The sequence below is a fragment of the Lissotriton helveticus genome, chromosome 3_2, assembly GCF_964261635.1.
Source record: "Lissotriton helveticus chromosome 3_2, aLisHel1.1, whole genome shotgun sequence".
Classification (NCBI taxonomy): domain Eukaryota; kingdom Metazoa; phylum Chordata; class Amphibia; order Caudata; family Salamandridae; genus Lissotriton; species Lissotriton helveticus.
In genome coordinates, this window is record NC_136062.1 from 271,046,985 (window position 1) to 271,072,215 (window position 25,231).

Sequence of the window (25,231 nt, forward strand, 5' to 3'; positions counted from 1 at the left end):
AAAATATTATGTCATAGAGGGAGTGTTATTCTCCCTAGCATGTCTGCAGTCACCAGGACAACCACCACAAGAATGGGAGAAATATAAAGGCGGGTTTGTAACCTGTATTGAGGTTGCAGGAGGAGACATATTTACAGGTAAATACAAGATGGCTCTACTCAAACAGTTTATTTAGGTTTAAGAGGTGGAGAAATATTAAAGCATCGTCCCCAGTCTGGGGTTGCTTGTATTCCTTTCACAAGGGTGTCGTGCCTGGCAGATCTGAATTGACTGTTTCCATGAGGAGCAGAGTCATTATTATTTACTGTAAGGCCTCGTCTAGGGCGGAACAATAGGAAATATCCCCCCAATCACCTTTTGTGTTTGATATACAATAATATACATAAGATTTGCTTGGATGTCCCCAGAAAACCAGTTGGAACGTATCGGGTGTGTCGCTGTACAGACACCAATGAGCACATGGACCAGGCCACCAAATCCACAGGGTCTTGGCCAGAGACGAGAAGTTACTTACCAGTATCCTACACATCACAAACCATTTCTGCAAAGAGATCATGTAGGAATAAGAGCTACCATTTGGTCCATCTCCCACAGGGTAGGCCAGCAAACACATGGCACTGGAAGAACGAAGAGCTGGACTTTCAGAAGAAGAGACCTTCTTGTCAATGGCCGCGATTCACTTTAACTCCTATTCAGGGAAGTACATGGAAACGCATTGGGGTTGAACTTTGAAGAAGAGGAAGCCTGTGCGAGCAAGCTCTTAGGGAAAGGTTGAACAAATAAGCACCTGGGGTCATTCAGGGCCGGATGATAGCAGCTGGCTGACTGGCAGTTCACCATATGAGCAGATGTCAGCTTGTCCTATGCATTCAATGGGAAATAGGGATCCTGGATAAAGGCAGATGGATTTCTGGTTGGTGATTGGCCTTATTCTCCTTTGGAGTAAGTCCAAAACCACAATCATCTTAAGCAAACCTGAGGTAAAGGAAACAATGTCCTCTGAAAGTGCATCCCACATCAACCTTAGGGGGATGTCCAGGCCCCCTTGTAGTCTATTTGGTCAGTTTATTTCCCCCATCTGCGTTAGGAGGGGGTAGAAGGCTGTACGTCTTACTAGTGATGACTCAGAGCAACACTTTCTATGAAGAGTAACAGAGAGGGGACAGCAGTGGTACTGGAGTAAGAGTTACTTACCTTCGGTAGCGATGTATCTGGTAGAGACCATTCTAGCCGCAGATTCCTTAACGTAGAATTATCCCCAGGCATGAGACTGGATCAGTAAAACCTTTCTGCCACAGCACCACTGCGCGCCAGGGGGACGGCACCACGTGACTCCGCCCTGACGTCGTCCGCCCACCCCGGCGCGCCAACATCAGTTTTCTTCGCAGAACTTTCCGCGCCACAATGCGGAGCCATCACAAACAAAACTGTGAGAATACTGGAACAGTGTGCGAAAACCCAGCTATACAGAAGGGAAAAAAACAAATGGTGAGGAACAGCTCCATCCAGAATAGTGCCAGGTACTAAGGTACCAAGCCATTGAATGAAAGAATAGAGCGCACCTTCTGTAAGTAAGTCTGTAACCAACATATTAGCCTCCCTGTAGGCAGGAGGCATGTGAAAAAGGGCACAGCAGACAAAGAAGTCTGTAACCATCGCCCAGGACCAAGAAGGCTTCCAAGGCTAGAATGGAAGAGCAGTGACAAGTCATCCCCCAACAACATCCGCAGGAGGGGGGGGGGGGTCTCCTAAAAGAACTAAGGGGTGAAGTCCAGCCAGGGGACCTCAACCCCAAGGACTGTAAGCGTCAGAAGTGCAAGCAACACAAGGAATCAGGGCACAACGGACCCTACATTGGAGACCAAATGCATGGGCACAAAAATACCCAGGCATTCGCCCACCAATCACCAGAAAGGAAAGACTGGTGCAACAATAACAACAAGGCGAGCATCCCCCTAGGGAGGGAGTAAGAAAGGAGGGCACTGGCAGAGGACTGCCGGCCTGAAGCAGGTGAGTACAGAAGACCGAGAGGGGCCCTCGCAGAAACGGGGAGGAAGGGTGGGTTGTGAAGGAATCTAAGGCTAGAATCGTCTCTACCAGATACATCGTTACCGAAGGTAAGTAACTCGATAGAGACTACTAGCCGCAGATTCCTTAAAGTAGAATAGAAACCCTCGCCATACCCAAGGGGAAGGAGGGTCTGCGAGAGGACCTCACTAGCTCAGACGAGCACAAGACCCCCGACAGGGGACCAGTCACGAGGACAGGGAAAAATAACCCAGCCCACCGCAACGGTAGGAGTCACAGGCCCTAAGCTGAAGAGAACCTCAGCATCGTGGAAGAAATCCTACCCCAAGGGGATGTTTTAGAACGACAAAGAGGGAACCCAGCCTTCACCAACAGGAGAAAGCAAGGGCAATACGAAGGAGGCCAGAACACCCCAAGCCCAGTCAATGCACCAGGGACCTCCACCGGAAGCCCCAAGGGTACAGGCAACACAGAGGAGTACCGAAGAAGAAGAGCCACCCACAGACTCCAAGGAGAAGAGGCAGAAGCGCGGCAAAGCCCTCCACCCGGAAACATACCCAGTGCAGAGGGTGCTGAGCCCATCATAGTTTGAAGTCAACAGAAAAGACAGAACAGCGCCTCAGCAATAAGGCAGGCGGAAGAATAAGAACGTAATCTCACAATGGACCCATAGGACAAGAAGCAGGAGCGCCAGGGCTCACGCCAAGGCCTCCGGCCACAGAACAGAAGAGCAGGCGGGGACAGCCAGGCGCTGAGAAGCGCCACAAAACTTAACGCCCAGACCACGTCGGGCTCAGAACAAGGGCAAGGCTAGTAAAACGTCCCGAACAACCCCAAAGGGGACCGAACCGGACAGAACTGATCCACAAAGAAGTGTGATGAGCTAGAAGATAAGAGAAAAAAGAAGTAGGACGGACCAGGCCGTCAACACAGGAAACTATTCCCTCAGAAACACCAGACAGAGGACCAGAGCAAACGGCAGGCAAAGGGCAAAAACACCACAGCACAACACCGCAGATGGTCAAGCCATGTTCCAGTAAGGACCAAAAACCACACCATCGTGATGCAGCGGCACCAAGAGGGGCGAGGAACCTGCAAGGGGGAGTCCACACTCTTCAAGCGTAAGACAGGGCAATACAATAGCTACATGTACCCCACATAGGGTAGGACACGTCCCAAGAAGCATGGGAACCACTCTTAGGGAAAAAACAATCCCGCATCAGAGGACAAACCATAGACCTGCGGCAGAAACCACAGAAGGCTTAGTAATCAGCCAAAAACACATCCCCATCAAGAAAGGGGGGCTGAACCAGCAGCCAACTGAAGAGAGGGCCCAACCAAGGACCCCGAGTGCACAGTAACCCTCACAGAAAGTGTAACAGCCACTCCAAAACCGGAAGCAAGTGGGATAACGCCTCCCACCAAGACCTGGAGGATCAGCAAAACAACCTACTGAGGAGGAGAAGGGGGAGGAGGACGGAGCCCTGCAAGAAGACATTGAATTGGGGAGTCTGCATGAGTATTAAACAGCAGGACCCGGTCAAAAGGTAGGTCGACCAAACGCTCCCTAATATTTTCAGGAAAAACAGCATCACGTAGCCAAGCAAGGTGACGGAGAGCCACAGAAGTGGCCACAGCACGGCCAAGAGCATCAGCAACATCCAAAGCCACATGAAGAATAAACGCGACCAACTCCCTACCATCTAACACATGGCCCGCAGATCAGCACTGGCACCCTCATGAGAGACATGAGAAAGAAGGGACTCCACAAAGTCCCACAGGCTGGAAGTATTCCTGGTCAACACACACAAGGTGTTAGGCGCCCGCAAGGCAGCGCTGGAAGAAGCGAAGACATTACGTCCCCATGAGTCCAACCACTGGGCCTCCTGAGACGGAGGTAACAACACCACAGGCAAACACGGAAAGGCATTCTGCAGAAGAGTGCCTTGAGTAGAAAAGTGGAAAGAAAGACAGACAGGGTAGCGCGGAGCAGGACGATGGCGATGCAGTAGTGCCTGAGGCACCGGATCGCCAGTGGCAGGCCGCCCCCAAGCCCAACGAACAAGTTACTTACCTTCGGAAACGCTTTTTCTGGTAGATACAGTATCTGCCTGTGGATTCCTCACCTTGTGATTCCTCACCTTGTGAATATCCCCCTTGCGTCAGCAACATTCGGAAATTCTTTTGTAGCTTCGCGCCGACATGGACGATGTCATAGAGGCACGGCATGGCACGCGACTCCGCTGACGTCACCGAAAGTACAATAGGCCCATGCCTGCGTGATGACGTCAGTTCTGCCCTTTTTTCCGTGCCTTCGAGGCACACGGACGGACCAACGACAGCAGAGATATACACAGTATGCACAGTACACAAATGTCAAGGTAACACACACAGTGTGAAACAAATGCAACAAAACATTTGAAATAAACAACTCCTTGACAATAAATCAAATTTATTGCAGAAACTTTGGTATAGAAGAGTGGACAACGGGGAGGCGGGTGGGTCAGTGAGGAATCCACAGGCAGATACTGTATCTACCTTAAAAAGCGTTACCGAAGGTAAGTAACTTGTTCTTCTGATAGATACATCTGCCAGTGGATTCCTCACCTTGTGAATAGAGTCCCACAGCAGTCCCCACTCCCGGAGGAGGGTGTCCACTCATCTACACCAAAAAATCCTGGAGGACAGAGGGTGCGAAGTGACCTTCCCTCCTCACCTCGTCATCCAAGCAGTAATGCTTCGCGAAAATGTGGAGGGAGGTCCAAGTCGCGGCCCTACAAATATCCTCTACAGGTACACCGCTGGACAAAGCAGAAGTTGACGACTTAGCTCTTGTAGAGTGAGCTCTTATACCCTCTGGAGGTTCCTTACCGGCCCAAAGAGTAGCAGATCTTGATACAGAGGATGATCCATCTTGAAAGAGTGCGCTTGTGCACCGCTCTTCCTTTCTTGCAGCCAGCAAATCCAACGAAGAGCTGGTCATCCACTCGATAGTCTTTAGTCCTATCGAGATAAAAGCTCACCGCCCTCTTAGGGTCCAGACGGTGTAGTCTCTCCTCCTCCTTGGAAGGGTGAGGGGGGAGGATAAAAGGTAGGAAGGGTAATAGATTGTCCTAGATGGAAGGGAGTTACCACCTTAGGGAGAAAAGCAGCCCTGGTCCTAAGAACCATTCATTCAGCATGAATGGTCAAGAATGGGGGCTTGGAACTAAGAGCCTGAAGCTCACTTACCCTCTTTGCAGAGGTGATCGCAACGAGGAAGACCGTCTTAAAAGACAAAGGCCTCATGGGACACTTGTGTAAGGGTTCGAAGGGAGACCTCATCAAGAAGGTTAAAACAAGATTTAAATCCCATTGAGGCACAATAAAGGGAGTAGAAGGGAACTTATTTGTGAGGCCCTTCAAAAACCTTAAAACCACTGGAGACTTGAAAAGAGACGGCTGATCCGGCAAACAGAGAAATGCCGACAATGCCGAAAGATAAACCTTGACTGTGGCAACAGCAAATCCCTGCTGTGCCAAAGAAAGATCAAATTGTAAAATATCGGACAAACGAGCCCTCAAAGTGTCAACAGACTTTTCCCCACACCAAGAGACAAATTTAGACCATCTGTATGAATAAATGGATTTAGTGGAGTCACGCCTAGCCGCAAGAATGACATCCACCACATCGTGTGGGAGAAAAGGAATTCAGGTGGCCTCGTTCAATCTCCAGGCATGAAGGTGTAATGTCTGGAGGTGGGGGTGTAGAACCTGCCCCTCCATCTGGGAGAGGAGATCTGCCCTGAACGGGAGACGGAGCGGCGGGCGAGAGGAGAGGTGGAGAAGATCCGTGTACCACACCCTTCTTGGCCAATCCGGGGCGACAAGAATAACTTGGGCCCGGTCTTGGCGAATCTTCCTCAGAACCCGAGGAATGAAAGGTATGGGAGGAAACGCGTAAAGGAGTTCACTTTTACAACTCAACTGAAACGCATCCCCCAAGGCTCCTTGCATCGGAAACTGGAGACTGCAGAATGACGGGCAGTGAGCATTCTCGCGAGTAGCAAACAGGTCCACTCGAGGAGTCCCCCACGTCTGAAAGACGTGACGAACCACCTCCGGGTGAAGCCTCCACTCGTGGTCGGCCGTGAACTGCCGACTGAGACTGTCTGCACGCACGTTCAGAACTCCGGCCAGATGATTTGCCATCAGACAAATCTGGTGGTCCTGAACCCAGGACCAGAGGCGCAGAGCCTCTCTGCAGAGACACTGCGACCCCACTCCTCCCTGCTTGTTGACATACCACATCGCTGTGGTGTTGTCCGTCAGGACCTGAACCGAACAACCGCGAAGGGAAGGGAGGAAGGCCTTGAGTGCCAAACATATGACCCGCAATTCCAGAAGGTTGATGTGAAGCAACCTTCCTCTGGAGACCAAAGACCTTTGACCTCCAGATCCCCCAGATGAGCACCCCACCCTAGAGTGGATGCATCCGTAATTAATGTGGCCACCGGGGGAGGCAGATGAAAAGGCTTTCCCTGAGACAGATTGCCTTCCACGCTCCACCAAGATAGATCCGCTGCAGTTTCTCTAGAGATCCTCACAGACTCCCTGAGATCTCCGTTGTGTTGATACCACTGCCTGCAGAGGCACCACTGGAGCGCCCTCATGTGCCAGCGTGCATGGTTGACCAACAGAATGCAAGAAGCCATCAGACCGAGCAGGCGAAGGACCTTCAGGACTGGAACGACCTCTCCATTGAAAAATAAAGGAATCATTTCCTGTATGTCGCGAATCCTTTGAGGAGGAAGGAATGCACAACATACAGTTGTGTCCAGTACCGCACCTATGAACAGGATGTGCTGGGAGGGCACCAGGTGAGACTTGGGTACATTTATTGAAAAACCCAACCGGTACAACAACTGAGTTGTCTCCTGCAGATGCTGGAGCACTTTCTCTGACGACTCTGCCTTGATCAGCCAGTCGTCCAAATAGGGGAATACTGGAACCCCTGATCTTCTGAGATGTGCAGCCGCCACCGACATCACCTTGGTGAAGACTCGAGGCGCAGTAGTAATTCCAAAAGAAAGGACCGCAAACTGATAATGTTGTGATCTCACCGTAAAACGGAGATACTTCCTGTGCGACTTCAGGATTGGGATGTGAAAATAAGCATCCTGTAAGTCGAGCGACACCATCCAGTCTTCTTCCAGCAGCGCCTGAAGAACCTGCGCAAGGGTGAGCATCTTGAACTTCTCTTGTTTCAGATAAAGATTCAAGATCCTGAGATCCAGGATTGGACGAAGTCTGTCATCCTTCTTGGGAATCAGGAAATACCGGGAGTAGCATCCCTGACCACTTTCCTGCTCTGGAACCACCTCTATCGCACCCTTTCTTAATAGTGCCTGCACTTCCTCCTGCAGAAGTAAGAGGTGTTCCTCCGTGCAAAAACCTTGGCAAGGAGGGTAATTGGGAGGAAATTCCCAAAAGGGAAGAGCACAGCCATTTTCTACGAGATTGAGAACCCAAAGATCTGATGTAACCGATTCCCAATCCCGTAGAAAGTGGGTAAGCCGACCCCTCACCGGACCCGCATGATCTTGAATGGCGGATCTAGGGCTGCTTTTCTGAGGGTGGGGGGTTGGAAGAGGTTGAGGCCTGACGTCCTCGAGGACGAGCTCTTTGTTTACCCCTGTACGACTTGTACAAGGGATTCTGCTGCTGCTGCTGCTGCTGACCTTGCCGATAGGAGCGAAAGGAAGAGTGTCCGAATCCTCAGAACCTTCTGGTAGAAGAACCCCTGGTCTGAAGCCCTAAAGATTTGGCAGTAGCCCTACTGTCCTTAAATCTTTCTAAGGCTGTATCAGCTTTTTTACCAAAGAGTCCAGCTTCATCAAAAGGCAGATCTAACAAAGCAGCCTGAACATCTGCTGAAAAGTCTGAAGATTTCAGCCACGCTGATCTTCTTGTGGCAACCGCAGTAGCCATGATGCGTGCCACCGAATCCACAGTGTCCAGTCCACTTTGTATTACCTGACGAGCAGCTGCCTGTGCATCTGTTAACACCACTTCAAAATCCTTCCTGCTGTCATCAGGGATCTTAGGTGCCAGAAGACGCAGTGTATCCATGAGAGCATGTACATATCTCCCCATAAGGCAAGTGGCATTGGTTGACTTTAATGCCATACTCGCAGAAGAAAAGGTCTTTTTAGCAACCTGATCTTGTTTCTTCGCATCCTTATCCCCAGGCACTTGAGGAAATGCACTCACAGTCTTTTTGGAACAGGCTGCCTGGATTACTAAAGTTTCAGGTGAAGGATGAGAAGTCAGAAAAGCAGGGTCTTCAGGAGCGACCCTGTACCTTCTTGCCACACTCCTGGAAACTGCTGATGCTGTAAGTGGCTTTTTCCAAACTTCCATATTAGGCTCAGTTAAAGCTTCATTAAAGGGGAGTAACGGTTCCACCACAGAACTGGGTGAATGCAGAACCTCAGTTAGAAGATTGGACTTAAATTCTACTGTAGGAAGAGTCAAATTCAAAAGTTCCGCTGCCTTCCTCATAACCAAGTGATAAGGCTGAACGTCTTTTGAAGGGGCGTCAGACACAGAAGGTAACTCCCACTCGGGACAAAACTCCAGGCCACTAGCCTCCGCCAGTTTATCGAAACAGTCATCCTCAAGCTCACCTTCTTCCATTTCAGCTTGAGCTTCTGTATATCTCTGCTCTTCTATGAGGCGCTGAGCCTCCCTCCTGGAACTTTCTTTCACACGCCACGCCGTCGGATCCACTAACGACTCCGACGGAGCCGGAACCGACGTCGGTATCGAATCCGATGGCAAGGTGGCTTGGTCTCGAGGTCGACTCGGAGCAGACGACGTCGGTATCGGCGTCGACGACCTCGGCGGAGCCGGGTATTGCGACGGCGGTGTCTGAGCCGGCATGAATGGCATAAATGGAGCCGGAGCATAGGAGTGTGGAACTCGTAAATTGAAGGCTAGTGGAACCATGGGACCCGAAGGCGCACCAGAGGGGTACCAAGCCCTTGAAAATACACCATACATAGCGTTAAAAAACGCTGATGGGTCTGGGCCCGGGGCCGGAAATGGTGGCTGAAGACCCTCGGGCTGGCCTTGAGGTGGTTCCGAATTTGGCTCTTCCACAGGCGCAGAATTCTCACCCACCGGAACTTCTTCCTCATCCTCACGGGCCGGGGACGGCGCCGGAGATTGTACCAGAGACGGAGCCAGAACCTGCGACTCCGAATGCGACGCCTTACCTTCCAGATCCAAGTCTTCCTCCGGAGGAACCACCTTCGAACGTACCTTCTTGGGGGACTTTGACCTCGAGTCCGAATCCCTACCGGAGTGACGTCGGGACTCATGTCTTCTTTTCTTATGCTTCTTCCTTGACTTCGAAGCATGATCTGATGACGACTTCGAAGACGACTCCGCTCGAGGCCTTGATCTCGACGCCGATCTCAACCATGACCTCGCCCTTCTCGAACGAGACCTTGAAGACTTTTTCCCTCTCAGCCTTGCTACCAGAAGTTTGGTCTCTCTCTCTCGCAGAGCCTTTGGGTTCATCTTTCGTCATGAAGAACATCCATCAACATCATGATCCGAACTTAGACACCAGATGCAATCTTCGTGCGGGTCCGTAATAGACATCATTTTCCCACACTCTCTGCAAGGCTTAAAACCGGTCGTCTTTGTCGACATCGTAAAGGACACAAAGAAACAGAAAAGTGAAGAAAATAGCAACAAAGTTACTAAGAGGCTACAGAGATTCCCCGAAACCGTTAGCGTCGATGACGCGGAAAAAAGGGTACTGACGTCATCACGCCGCCGTGGGCCTATTGTACTTTCGGTGATGTCAGCGGAGTCGCGTGCGATGCCGTGCCTCGATGACGTCGTCCACGTCCACGTCGGCGCGAAGCTACAAAATAACTTCCGAATGTTGCTGACGCAAGAGGATATTCACTAGGTGAGGAATCCACAGGCAGATATTGTATCTACCAGAAAAAGAGAATTATGGAGTGACGCTTCAAAAGGAAGGAACTACGCCCGTCCACCAGAGCCTTGGTGGAGAATCTCAAAAAGGTTGTTTGTAGGAAATGGAGTGACAGGTTCACCCATCCTCAGAATAACCAGCAGCCGTGGAAATAGCCCGAACAAAGGCAACACTGGCCTCAGTAGGGTGCCGCGGAGGGGAAAGTAATTCCTCCGTGGGCGACGGCTGCAGACTGAGCTGTCCATCCCCATGTCCCGGGAGAAGCGGCCATTCCCAGAATAGTGGAGGATCCACAGGGGCCCCAGGGGAAGGCGGAGAGGCCGGTGGAGGAGCCAGCCGCGAGCCACGGAAAGAATGGTTCGAGGATTTAGGCCGTGGGGGCGGCAAAGAGCCTTCCCTGGAAGATGCAGATGAAAAGGCAACAACACGGCGCCCTGTCTCCGGGGAGGAACACACCAACAGATGACAGACCTCTGGAGAAGAAGGGACCTCAGGAACGAATCCAGAACCCGGCGCCAGCACGGCTCCGTGGAGTCCACCATCGGCGCCTGATCAACGTCGACTGGCGCCGGAGTGGGCATCCTTGGCGCCGGACCAACTCCTGCCACCACGTGCTCTCCAGGAGAATGGGGCAAGATCCACGCTGGAACGGCGAAGGCGCGGCGAGAAAAGGCACCGGCTCGGCCTCAGACGGGGCAGCCGCCCGTATCGAGGACCGAGAGGGACTCGAGAAGGCGCCCCAGGTACTGGCCTCTACCAGAGCCAGGGAGGAAGGCTCCCGGTGCCGAAACGGCGCTGGTTCGATCTCTGGTGAGGCAGCCACCTGCTCAGAGGACCGAGGGGGACTCGGGGACAAGCCTGGAGTCCCGGCGATCACCTGCGACACCACAGGGAGCCTTGTAGGGATTTGTGGCGAGGCAAGGGCGCTAGGCGTCGAAGAAGGGAGCCCGAAGGACTACACCTCGACGACGACACCCTTTGCGGAAGGAGGACATGGCCTCAGAGACAAACTGAAGGACCTACCAGCCGGTGAGCCACGACCAAAGGGCCGCGGCGAAAGACGATCTCGCAGATGAAAACGGCGGCTCCTTGGCTCCGAGGTAGGAGACGGACGATGGGACGACACCGACCTGGACAAGCGCGCCAACAGCAACTTCATCCGGTGCTCCCGCCGTGATTTAGGCTTAAGGTGCTGGCAGGCGTCGCAACTCTCCGAGTCGTGGTGCTCACCCAGGCACCACATGCAAATCGGATGAGGGTCATTCGCAGATATAGGACGTGCACAGAAGGTACAGGTCTTGAAGCCCGAAGGCATTCGCAAACTGTTCCAAGAACGCCAAAGCGTGAAAAAGAAGAGAACGCCTGAAAACAGGCCAGGACACAATCCGGATCCACGTTGCACGCGGAAAGAGAAAAAACTGACGTAGGCACGCCGGGGTGGGACTTATGTATCCTCGACGCTACGAACGCGGACCACGTCAGGGGGGAGTCACGTGGTGTCGTCCCCCCGGCGCACAGGGGGGCTGTGGCAGAAAAGTTTTCCGGATCCAGTCTCACGCCTGGGGATAATTCTACGTTAAGGAAACTGCATTACACACCCAGAATAATAAAAATCCTCTCAAATGCACAAGTTACTTACCTTCGGTAACGATATATCTGTAAGACACAGTAGTTAGTGTTAGATTCCTTACCTTAGAATATCCCCTCGCGTCAGACTGGATCGGGAAAGTTTTGCGTAGCAGTACCCTTGCGTGTCGGTAGGCGTCGTCTGCGGCGTTGTGATCGCCGGGATGACGTCGTCAGATTACTTAGACGCCGCCCTTGTGCGCTGACGTCAGTTCTTGTACATAGCTTTCCGCGCCAGGAATGCAGAACCATGCCAGAGACCGACACTGGTGCCATGAAACTAGGGCCCTCAAAAGGAGAGACCTTAACCCTAGATATCGGTTTGCAGAACGGGAAGGATGGGTGGGGCGGTAAGGAATCTAACACTAACTACTGTTTCTTACAGATATATCGTTACCGAAGGTAAGTAACTTGTGCATCTGAAAGAAACAGGTTAGTGTTAGATTCCTTACCTTAGAATAGATACCCCAGCAATGTCAACCCCAGTGGTGGGTCTGCGAACCAAGATCACATCAGAAAGTCCTGGAGAACGGAACAGCCGAAAAAGCCATCTCTCCGGACTTGGCTGTCCAGGCAGTAGTGTCTAGCAAACGTGTGCAGCGAAACCCACGTAGCTGCCTGACAGATGTCCTGCAAGGTGACTCCCCGGCCCAGGGTAGCAGAAGCCGCCGTGGCCCGAGTGGAAAGGGTCCTCAACCCAACAGGAGTCTCCTTTTTCGCCAAGGAGTAACAGACCTTGATGCACAACACGACTCACCGACAGATGGTCCGCTTGTGCACCGCCCATCCCTTTTTAGCGCCCACGTAACCAACAAAGAGCTGGTCGCCCACCCAGAACTGGCGTGTGCGGTCTAGATCGAACGAGAGCACACGTTTTGGGTTCAGACGGTGGAGCCTCTCTTCCTCTTTCGAGGGATGCGGAGGCGGAGGCGGAAAGAAGGTGGGCAAGGTGACGGACTGCCCAATATGAACGGCTGTAACAACCTTCGGCAGGAAAGAAGGACGAGTTCTCAAGACAACTGGACAGAGATGGACAGAGAGGAAAGGAGGCGTAGAAGATAGAGCTTGGAGCTCACTCACTCTCCTGGCAGAGGTGATGGCAACCAGGAATGCAGTCTTAAGAGTCAGAAGACGAAGAGGGCAATTGTGAAGTGGCTCGAAAGGAGCGCACATCAAATAGGTCAGAACAAGGTTCAAGTCCAACTGAGGCATCTTGAAAGGAACAGGAGGAAACATGTGTGTGATGCCTTTCAAGAATCTATTTACAACCGGGGACTTGAAAAGAGAAGGCTGATCAGGAAGCCTCAAGAAGGCTGAAATGGCAGAGAGGTAGCCTTTGATAGTGCCCAGAGCAGAGCCCCGCTGGGCAAGAGAAAGAAGAAAGAGGAGAACCTCTGAAAGGGGAGCAGAAAGTGGATCCACAGCCTTTGCTGTGCACCATGCCACAAATTTGTTCCACCTGCAGGCGTATACCGATTTTGTGGAGGGACGCCTGGCTGCCAGAATCACATCACAGACTTCAGGAGGCAAGTCAAATAGCCTCAACTGTCGCCGCTCAATCTCCACGCATGTAGGTGGAGACTGGACAGGTTTGGGTGGCAGACCGTCCCCATCTGCTGCGACAGAAGGTCCTCCTGAAGAAGCAGACGAATCGGGGGACCGACTGACATGCTGTGTAGCTCAGGATACCACTATCTTCGTGCCCAGTCTGGAGCCACAAGGATGACTTGGGCCCGGTCTCGCCTGATCTTCTTCAGCACTCTGGGCAGAAGTGGTATAGGCGGAAAGGCGCACAACAGACCGCAGCTCCACTCGTGACGAAAAGTGTCTCTGAGCGAGTGCCGCCTTGGAAATTCCAACGCGCAGAACTGATGACATTCCGCGTTCTCTTCCGTGGCGAATAGATCTAACCAAGGCTCTCCCTGTGAGAAGTTGGCCTGATATATGATGCTCACTAGTTCTAGTGATCACCTTGTATCAGTCCAAACAACCCTTATGGTGATTGGTTGTAAAGTCAACCGTATAGACCAGCTATCCTAGTAGCGTGGACAAAAGCAGTCTTTTAGGCTAATCTCTTTTGGCATGTGAAGCCAGCTGTTTTACCATAGTATAACCCCTTGAATACCAAATGAAAGGACACCACACAGGTTGTTATGAAAATAAACAGTCTATTTATTAATAACAACACCTCTGAACTCTTTATGAGATCAGAGGGCTAAGCACATGACAATACTAAAAAGGAAATACGAGTTCGCACAATATTTACACAAGTGCCTTAGGGGCACGACAAACCATATACTCAAAACAATGGAATGCGAGGAAAGAAAGTACTGCAAGGAGATCCAGAGGCTGGAGGATTGGGGGACTATGCTACAAACTAGGTAAGTAAGGAGCAGGAGGCCCACGGGACTCACGTGCGGAGTGGGAACTCTCACGCGGGATGCACACCAACGTCTATGGATGCAACAGTTTACAAAGTTACGGATTCCGGACGAACCCGGCTGGATGGAGGGAAAACAACAGTGGACCTGGACACTAGGATAGTGGACACAGACTTCAAGACCTAGAAGCTTTAGTTACCTAACCCACAGGCTGCGGGTGCATAGGGCTGAAGTAGTGTCAGGTTTGCTGCGTTGATCCCGGTGATAACTGAAACAAGAAGTTGCTGGCAGGCAGCCAGATGGAGGAGTCCGGTGGTTCCAAGGATGGAACTAGGAAGAAGGAAGTCCTGAAAAGGAAGGGGACAGAGTCTTGGTCACTAGTCAGTGACGGTGCTGGAACCAGGAGGGAACCAGGTGCTGTCGCCGCGTTCAGGTGAAGTAAGGGTCGCTTCTCTCTGTAGCTGCGCGGACCAGGAGCTGTTCTTCACGACCAGGCTGGAGGCACGAGCTGTCCCACGTAGTCTGCTGCTGTGGGCGGTGTCGGATCGTCGACCTGGACAACAATGCAAGCCACGCGGTGAAACAAAGATGGCGTCTTGAGTGGACCAGGAGGGTCCGGGGTGCTCCTCTTTTACAAGGAAGCAAGGGCCAGTCTGGGGGACCAGACTAGCAGTGCTGAAATCTTCGGGTCGTCGTCTCAGAGGGCACAAGCCAGCCGGAAAGGGACCAGACAACAGGAAGGGCAGCAACCAGGCAAAAGGGCCCCACGCAGATCACGGGGATGCTGGGGGGCTGGTCTTTGGTGCAGGAGCTGCGTCGGTGTGGCGCTTCTCAGTCCCCAATGAACTCACTTGAGGAACCCTCAGGGGTCGAGCAGGAAGCGCTGTGCAGGTTTCTTCAAGATGGCCGTCTCCACGTTGCTCGTCGCACCCACGGGTCCCAGCTGTGCTGTGGATGTGGGTAGAGGTCAGAGAGGTCTGGAGGTCCGGGTCTTGTCGAGCTGGGTCGTCGGATTCCGGGATGGAAGGACTTTTCAGCAAACTGCACAGGAGCTTGATGGTGCCTGCGAAGCAGGATGGTCACTCCCTGACCATAGGGGAGATTCTTCAGTCTTCTGATGTTCAGGAGGTCGAAGGTCAAGAGTTTGTTCGTGGAAGGTTGTCAAGATTAATCTAACTTGGAATGGGACCAGCTCCTACCTTTATCCGGCTAAAGGGGGCTGCACTACGACTAGGTCCCTCCCCTGGGTGGGACCAGGAAGGGGGGTGGCTACACCCCCTTTCCTTTGTCCAGTTTCCCGCCAGAGCTGGGGCTGGAGTGCCCCAGCAACTGGTTGGAACCGGTGTATGCACAGGGCACCTTGTGTGCCCCAGGCATGTCTCATTCCTTTCAGCCTGGTCCTACCTAATACACAAAATCCTGTCTGGGGTGGTGCTAGCACCTCCCAAGGCAGGAAACCCTTTGTCCGAGCCACCCTCGCTGGAAGGACTCCCAGCAGCAGGAGGTCAGACTTGTGTCTGTGGTGGCAGCATCCATTTTGTGATGCTGAGGCTCGAGTTAACTTTAACCGGGGTTTACAGTTACATACATGTCGTGTCCCTCTAGAAGGGTGGAATGCTAACCCCGTCGCCAGAATTGGCGAGGGGTTAGTATTCCAATTCGTATGACACCTTACTCGACATGTTTTGATAATGCTATGCCAAAGTTAGCATTTAACCGCGAGGATTATAATGCACTTAAGAGTATATGGTATAGCGTTATCATGGAACAGCTATTAGGACTTGGTTCCGCAAGCTGCAAACGGGCTCAGCTCATGCCAGACCACCATTTCACATAATTCCAAGCACTCTGCCTTCAGGATTGATAAGGCCTGCCATAGGAGTGACTGACGGGAATATATGTGTCCATTTTAGGGGTAGATATAGGAATACTATATCTAAAGCAAAGGGTGTTTACACCACCTTGCCCCAGCTGTCGTGCAGCCAGTTGTGTCAGATTTGGGTGGCCAGCCAGGGGTGGCATAGTACATGCTGCAGCCCCTGGTAGGCCCTGGGTACACCTATGCCCTGGATACCTAAGGTATACTGTACAGGGACTGATAAGGTGGCCCAGTACCAATTGGTAAATGCACCTAAGGTACATGCTTGTCAATTTAGAGAGAGAACAGCTAGGCTGTGGGTCTGATTGGCAGGCCCACAGCCAGGGAAAGTCGTAAACCAGTGAAGCAAAAAGCAAAAATCTGGGGTGGCCATGGGATTGCAGACCCCACTCTCCTACACTCCCCACTGCTGAAAGAGGCCTTGCGCCACGTCCAAGTTCAGACGCCATTCGTGATCAGTCATGCACCGGCGGCTGAGTTCGTCCGCCCTGGCGTTCAGGGAACCTGCCAGGTGTTGAACCACCAGGGTAAATCCCTGGTGTTCCAGCCATTGCCAGAGGCGCAGAGCCTCCTGACAAAGGGTCCATAACCCCACCCGCCCTATTTGTTGCAGTACCACATGGCGGTGGTGTTGTCCGTGAACACCTGCACTACACTTCCCCGGATAGAGGGAAGGAATGCTTTCAGTGCAAGCCGGATCGCCCGCAGCTCCAGAAGGTTGATATGGAGCCTGGACTCCGCCAGAGACCAGAGGCCTCTGATCTCCGCCTCTCCCATGTGGCCCCCCATCCCACGAGGGACGCATCCATCACTACTACGTGCTCTGGTTGGGGTAGGGAGAGGGTTCTGCCGCTGACCCAATGGCGGTTCGTGAGCCACCACTGCAATTGCCTCTCAGTGCCCTCCGAGATCTGAACATGGTCGGACAGATTGCCCCGATGCTGGACCCACTGAAACTTCAGGTCCCACTGCAGAGCCCGCATCCGCCACCTGGCGTGATGCACCAGAAGGATGCAGAAGGCCATCAGCCCCAGAAGCTGCAGCGTCAACCTGACCGAGACTCGGGATAAGGGCTGAAAGATCGGAATCAGAGCCTGAATATCCCGAACCCGCTGTTCAGAGGATAAACCCGAAACTGCGCCGAATCCAGAACCGCTCCGATGAAGAGAAGCTTCTGAGAGGGGCACAGGTGCGACTTCGGCACATTGATGGAGAACCCCAGCAGGTGCAGGAGGTCGGCCGTAGTCTAGAGGTGGCTGACGACTGTCTGAGGCGAGCCCGCCTTCAACAACCAGTCGTCGAGATAGGGGAAGACTGGAATCCCTGATCTGCACAGATGAGCTGCGACCACCGCCATCACTTTTGTGAACACCCGAGGGGGGCTGGTAAGGCCAAAGGGGAGCACGGTAAATTGAAAGTGCTCGTAGCCTAACATGAACCGCAGGTAACGCCGGTGGGCCGGCAGGACGGGGATATGGAAATAGGTGTCCTGCAAGTCCAAAGCTACCATCCAGGCTCCAGAGTCTAGGGCAGCTAAGCCCTGAGCTAAAGTCAGCATCTTGAACTTCTCTTTCCGGAGGAAGCCGTTGACGCTCCGGAGGTCCAAGATAGGCCTCCTTTGCCCTTCTTGGGTACCAGAAAGTAGTGGGAGTAGCAGCCACGTCCTACTTCTGGCCCAGGAATGCGCTTGATGGCCCCCTTGGCCAAGAGGGCCATAACTTCCTCCTGCAGAAGTTGCAAGTGATCCCCCGACATGCGGTGGCATTGCGGTGGCATGGCTGGAGGGGTCGTCTCGAAGGGGAGAAAGTATCCCCATCGGACGATTTGCAGCACACACCTGTCCGACCTGTCCGTGATGGTACGCCAGTGGAGGAGGTGATGGCGGACCCTGCCCCCCACTGGCGTCATATGGGCCTGAAAGCTCGGACTAGAAAGGCTTTAAAGCAGATGCTGCGGGAGCGTATGTGGACTGACCTGGCCGTTGTCCCCCGGCACCGCCACGGCGGTTACCACGTCCGCGTTGAGGTTGGTTCTGCGGCCTGCGGCTGGCTGGACGTTTGGGGGCGTCCCTCCCTTGGCCACGAAAGGGGCGAAAAGCAGAAGTTTGCTGACGCTGGCCCGACAGGCCCAAGGACTTGGCCGTAGCCCTGGAGTCCTTGAAACGTTCTAGCGCACTGTCTGCTTTGTCACCGAAAAGGCGACGGCCATCAAAGGACATGTCCATGAGCGTGGCCTGGACATCCCCCGAAAAATTGGCAGACCTCAGCCAGGCGTGACGGCGAACCGCCACCGTCGTTGCAATCGCCCTACCCAGCGAGTCCGTGGTATCAAGTCCGCACCGTATGGAATAGCGTGCTGCATCCCGCCCTTCTGCTAGGGCTTGGGTAAGCTTTGCCTGGACCTCCACCGGGCACTGCGGCAGCACCTCCGCAACAGTATCCCACAGAGAGTGGGTGTAACGGCCCAAAAGGCAGACAGTGTTGACAGACCGCAGCCCCAAACTCAGTGAAGAGAACAGTGTCTTTCCAAACTGATCGTACCTTTTGGATTCCCGATCCGGAGGAGCGGTCGGGAATGCGGTCTGGGATGTAGAGGTCTGGATCACCAGACTCTCGGGGGTGGGGTGGGTGGACAGAAAGCAGGGGTCGCCCGGAGCCAGGCCACGTTCCGATCTACAAGGAGGCCTGTAGAGGGCTTGGACCAAGTGCCCAGCAGAACGTCAGTGAGGGCTTCATTGAACAGGAGTAGAGGCTCAGAGGTGCTTGCCTGCTGTTTAAGCACCTCAGTGAGGAGATTAGTCCTCACGGCCGCGACAGGGAGCTCAAGAGCCAAGGCCTAGGCTGCCCTGGTCAACCGCACGCTATAAGCAGCACCCTCCTCTGAAGCCATGGAGGGAGGAGAGATGAATCCAGTGTCAGGCAAAGTGTCTAGACCATTGGCCTCCCACAGCTCATCTGCCCAGTCCTGGCTCAACTGGCACTGCTGTGCCAGATGGTCCTCAGACCCCTCCCAGTTCTCCGCTTCATCCGTGTCCTGAAATTCAGGCAAAAATTACGGAGCTGGGTCATAAATAAATAAATGAATTGCTCACCCATCGACGTCAGAGATGGCATTGCACCAGCGTCGGACCCGGAATGGGGCTGAACCTGGGGCCGGCGTCGTCCGAAGATGGCGCCGGGAGTGACAACATGGGGGTCAGGACCAGTGGAGGAGTCGTGAGGTCGACTGGTGACGGCCCGGATCCAGGCCTGGATCCTGTGGGGCCCTGCGGCGTCAGGACCGAAGTCGACGACGGTGCCGGGGCCAAAGCACCCGAAGGCGCCGGAGCCTCGGGCCCGTTAGGGCCCCCAATCGGGATTGCGGGGCCCAAAGGCGACCCGGCAACCCTCGACGGAGGGAAGTAAGTCCTCATGGCAATGAGGAAATCACAAATTTCCTCCGGCGTCGCTCGCAGGCCAGGGACCGGAGGGTATGGGTCTGGAGACGGCGCCTGCGGCTCGGGCGGTGTCGTCCGAGCCCTCAGCCGCGTCGTGTGAGCGGCGTCCGAAGAGCGATGTCGTCTCTCGACTTACCAGAGGACTTGGAGCCCGACGAGTGGTGGCAATGACTCGACGAGCGATGACTGAGGCTCCGCGACCGGTCCCTCGACTTCCTCCTCGACCGGGACCTCGAGCGGCGCGGAGCTAACTGCCGGATCTCGAGCAGCTTGCGGGACCGCTCCCGCCTAGCCTTCGAGGTCAAGGCCCGGCAGTCGGGGCACGACTTGTCGTCGTGGTCAGCCCCGAGGCAGTAAAGGCACCGACGGTGGGGGTCGGTCACCGACATCATGCGGTGACAGGCCTCACAGGGCTTGAAGCCAGGCATCCCTATCGGCACCAGGAGTCAATGTAGACTCGAAAAGATGATCAAAAAGAGACCAAAAAGCTAGTCAAAAAGTGACCAGAGTACTGCTCTTCCGGGATCTGCGCTTGCTGGCGCGGAAAAAAGAACTGACGTCAGCGCGCGCGGGCGGCGTCTAAGTACTCCGACGGCCTCATCCCGGTGATCACAACGCCGACGAAAGACGCGGAGCCGCAGACGACGCCTACCGACGCGCAAGGGTACTGCTACGCAAAACTTTCTGGATCCAGTCTGACGCCTGGGGATATTCTAAGGTAAGGAATCTAACACTAACCTGTTTCTTTCAGATATATTTGGTTAGTTCTGTAAAAAGGCGCTGTAATTCATGGATCAATAATTGTTGACTTCACAAAGGTCATCCTCTAAGCAGACCATGCAGAGCTCGGAATGTTTTATCTGCCTCTCCCTGTCTATCCTGGAACTAAGAATGCATGTCTCATGAGCAGTGCGGTTACAATTTGATTTCCCATGCTGCACATGCAGGACTGAGAGTGTTCCCACATGAATATTTGGCACATGCACAGACAAAAGAGCTGAAACTCTGGGGTTTTATGAGAAGGCATCATGAAAGTACCTTCATTCTCTTTCTGAATTAAATTAATTAAGAAAACTTAGTGAGCTTCAGATCTTAGCCTAAGCATACGCAAAAACAGGAACATATGACATGATGTGGGTGATACTTTTGAAGGCTGTACAAGTCACTTCCGTTGACAAGTCACATATACAATGTTAACTGGTTGGGGCAGTAAGGCTGTTCAGCTTTTCCTTAGATGGCATCAAAAATTTCAACACACATCATTTGACAGTTTCCTAGTGCAAAAGAGCAAATTGTCTTTAATGTTCCTTTGACTTTTGCATAAGGTCCTTCACAACTGCTTATATTGGTGGCAGAACAGAGATCAATGCCAGAAAAGCTGTGGTAGTAAGAACAAACTTGAGAGAATTGAACAGCATGTCAGGCCATATGTGCCAAACACCCTCAACATATCTTCCAGGAAGATAATATGAAAGAGTGTGGCACTTGAAAGGAGCCTCAACTCCTCAGATGCACCAAATGCTTGGAAGAAGACGATCATCTTTACGAGGATCTGTGGTGTTTACTCAATGTAATTATCTGGGGATGAGGGAGCAAGACTGGCGTTGATGTCGCACAAAGTCTTGGGGTGTACTGAATGGCATATGAACCAGGTCTTGGAGTAGTAATTTATGAAGATGGATCACATAGCCTATTTCTACTGTTACTGTTATTTGATTACTACTTGTGGAGCTTGTCTGACAAATCCTGCAAAATCTCATAAGGAAACTCCAAAAACAGGTCAAGCTCCACATCCTACAACCTGTGCTTTGCATAAAAGACTACGGGTATCATGGGCATGAAGTATGCACTTTGTGGAGACATGTTGTAACATCTCTCACACACTGCATAGCGCTTGGGGCTACAAAGAGTTTTCTGTTGGATTTCCAGTTTTCTGGATCCATTTTGATACTTGCAGATAACTGAAAAGAGGAGGAAGAGAAGTGAAGAAAATATTTGAAAGAACACATTCGACAAACAGGATCAACTACGGAGAGACTTGAAGAAAAAAACATTTTCACTAGTATTTTTTTATTTGGGACAAACAATTTATTGGTTTTTATGAGCAACAAGGAAAACAGTGCACCACTGTGACATATAAGACAGTTAATTACATTATCAGAATTATTTTCCCTTTGGGCCATGCTAACAGACAAGACCTATATTGCCCCCCCCCAGGACTTCCAACCCTCGTCTGTGAGTCATCAGCCTATCAAGCCCAGCGATTTGCCCCATATGTGCTCTTGTTTGGCCAGAGAGCCTCTTGCCGCGTATACAGTTTTTTCATAAATGGTGCACCAGTCCACTCCTTTATGCCATTTCGTAATAGATCAAGATGTTGAGTCCTTCCATGCTGCTCACTAGTATTAACCAGATACAGAGCATAACCTACTAATGAAAGTGATTATTAAGAAGAGGACGTAAAGAACTAAAGGACGCTGATGGAATAATTGATTTGGATACTCAGCTCTGGTGGTACATATGGTGGCACTAATGGATAATCACTTACAGTGATGGGAGCACTGACTGATACTCAGAGTAAATGGGAAGGAGAGAAGAGTGATTCTACTCTTTATGTGAGAGATACCATGTCTGATTTTTTAACAGGAGATCTATTTTAAATTATAGCAGTTTAAATCTTAAGGAGTGGCACTCTTGGTGAATAGGTGTAAAAGAATACTGGTAAACAAAACCTTTGGATGTATCTGCAAAGAGCACCAAACTAACAATGAGGCTTACTGCCCTCTTGATTTTTTTGTTGCAATTCCTGCTGGAAAAAGAATATGGGCCAGACAGTAACACAACTAGAAATGCAGCTTATTTAATTTACCTCGTGAAAGTTTTCTTCAGTTATTCCACTGTCTTCAATGTGAAGAATGCTGTTAAGGGTTTGCACATAGAGCAGATCCACCTCCTCTAGATCCTCCAAAGCTAGTGGGATGCAGCACAATTGTTTCCAAACCATTGGAGCCAAGTGAAGATCTAAAGGTTTCTTGGTACGAATAGCAACACCCATCAGAATGCCTAAGAACTTGAACTGCATGAGATGTTCATCTAGACAAGCTGAAGGATTCAGAAGGAACCTAGAAATACAAGTACCAATTTCAGTATGAATTTTTGATAGGGGACATCACAATAAAGCTGTGGGGAAACATGCATGGTTAGTGTTAATTTAAGTACATTAATTATTCGAATTCTTTTCATCCACATACCTAGTGTTTCAACAGCTATACAAATAATATACATGCTGTAGGAGCAGGGGACCGGACACAATCTAAAATGATAACCTCAGAGAGGTGTGAACATCTTGGAAGCATAATAATGGAACATTAAAGTCCTTTCATATATGTGAACACTGTGGGTTTTTTCTGAAAAAGGTTCATGTCACTTTCACTCAGGACTAACTTGACAGAGGGGTAGGAAGCTTGACCTCATTTAAGCAGCTTGAACAAGGCTCATATATTTAAAATCATATACAACTAAGTATTTATCACAATCCCTCATAGGTTCCACTTTGGTTTCAGCATTTTGAATGTGTTCCGCAGAAATTGAATTCTAAGCACGGCATGCAAGAGAAAAACTTCAGCATCAATCCTAATGAAATGTCACAAAATTATTAAAGAGCGAAGACTAAGACACACATCTTGTATTTACAAGATTTTAAAACAAAATCAGGCCAATGTGAAGCAAGTAATTTATATATTATGGAAAGAGGTTCTGGGAAAGCAGATGGACGATGAAGCAGAAGTTATTAGTAACAAGGGCTAACAATACAGCAATGCGTGTGTTTGAGGAGCTCATGTTTAAAAAGTGACACTACATTTATTATATTTAAAAAATATAAGACTGAAAGGTCACACTACTGTTGGGATAGTTAGTGGAGAGGTATGTATGCTGCTGCATGTATTTTTGGGAGAAACCCAGAAAAAAAATAAAACACCTTTAAAATTTGGAAGCTGTTCTAGAGAACACATCATTGACACTTTATTGCAAAAGTATTGCTGGCTCTCCTTGTGAGTGTAGCAATTTCCCTTGAATTACAGAAGGCGTACATTTATTGTGAAGCTACTCTTCTTGGGAAGAAGGTGATGACCATTGATTGGGGAAATTATAATTTTCTTTGATGTGTGCAGGGAAGCATCTAATTGGGATCTACTTTCTATTGATAAGATTGCCAACATTATCCTTGGAAACAGGACCAAGATAAAAGAAAGCGACCTGCCCTCCTCAGAAGGTGGCACAACTATTAGACTTCCTCTCTAAAATATTCATAGAAGCTCCATGCTCCAAACACCTTAGGTAATTAGGAATCGTCCCTGATAGACTTTACCAACTAACAAAACTAGAGATAAAGACTAGATCAGGAATTCAGGGAGACACTACACCTATCAACCAGAGGGAATATAAAGGATAAGATAATGCACAAATATAGGGAATGCAAAAGCAATGTCGACTATGATAAGGTCTCAGTTCTGGTTTTGGAAACAACAGTTGTGGGGTGGAATGGTGTTCTTTGCATATTTCTATTGTGTAAGGAAAAATCAATATAAAAATTGATTAAAATAAAGTACAACTTACTGACATTCAATAACAATCTTTCTGGTGGCTAATCTGTCTGCCTGCAGATTCTTCACCTGTTGATTCCTCATAGATGTCAGACTGGGTCCAGGAATTGTAAAAGCTCTCCTGCTCCACCAGGCTCCATCCATCTCAGGACAATTATGTTAGTTCCCCCTCCTTTTTGCCAGGTCCTTGGAGGCAGTGACAAGATTAACAGAATGTGCAGTGTGTGGATCTATAGTGGAACCTTATTTGAAAAATAAAAATAAAGTGTAGGATCCTTCACCAGAATGGGAAGGCAGGCGGGCATCGGTGAGGGATCTGCAGGTAGATGATGTATTCAGCAGAAAGATTGTTAATGAAAGTAAGTAACAAATATTTTCTTACCTGTCGGTGTAGCTACGCAGCTTGAAGAATTTTCTGAATTCACATGCTGTGCATTATTCCGCTATCTAGTGGTCGGGTCCGGAATTGTAGTATTTCTTTCCTTTTGTTGTTGTTGTTGATGGGCGTCGACGTACCACCATTTGATGTCCTTCTGTGACGTTGACGGGATTCCTCCAGAAGCTCCCACCTTTGGTCGCCATCTTCGGATTCTTTTTTATATTTTTTACTCTTTCCTCCTATTGTCATCTTCTTTGGCAGAGGAGGGTGGGTTCGCTAGTGAATCCAGAAAATTCTTCAAGATGCAAAACTACACAAACAGGTAAGAAACTATTTGTTTTGCAGCATTAATCTTTTCTGGATGCACATGCTGTGCATGGACTTTGTAGAGGTTTGCTAATCTTGTGGTGGCTGGGTAGAAGATGAACTTTGGTTTGTGAATAGATGTTGCAAGACCTTTTGTCCTACTTGAGCTTCTTTGTTCATTTGAATGTCCACACAGTAATGCTTTGTGAATGTGTGCACTGAAGACCATGTTGAAGCCATGCAGATGTCTTGAATTAGAGTGTTAGCTAGAAATGCAATAGTTGCTCCTTTCTTTCTTGTTGAGTGTCCCCGCAGGGCACATTGTAAGGTTTGTCCTGCTTGCCTGTGGTATAATTATATGGCTTGCGCTATCCATCTTGCAATAGTGTTTATGATTATTGGTCTTCCCAGAAAACTATTTGCAAAGGACACAAATAACTGTTTTGTCTACCTGTATTCCTTATTTCTTTCAATGTAGTACATGACCACTCTTCTTGCGTCATGTGTGTGCAAACCTTTTTCCGCATTGGTCTATGGATTTTGAAAGAAACTTTGTATTTGTATACTCTGATTTATGTGGAATTTTAATACCACATTTG

General features: G+C 50.6%; 1 protein-coding gene across 6 annotated transcripts in view; it reads right to left on the reverse strand.

The window, feature by feature from the left end:
• Positions 1–25,231, reverse strand: part of HERC1 (HECT and RLD domain containing E3 ubiquitin protein ligase family member 1) — a 2,088,313-nt gene that overhangs the window by 54,783 nt on the left and 2,008,299 nt on the right. For all 6 annotated transcript variants that reach the window (XM_078685198.1, XM_078685199.1, XM_078685195.1 and 3 more), the window contains exon 75: positions 22,213–22,465. In XM_078685198.1, the coding sequence (XP_078541324.1) occupies positions 22,213–22,465 (253 nt within the window). The remainder of the gene's footprint in view (positions 1–22,212; positions 22,466–25,231) is intronic.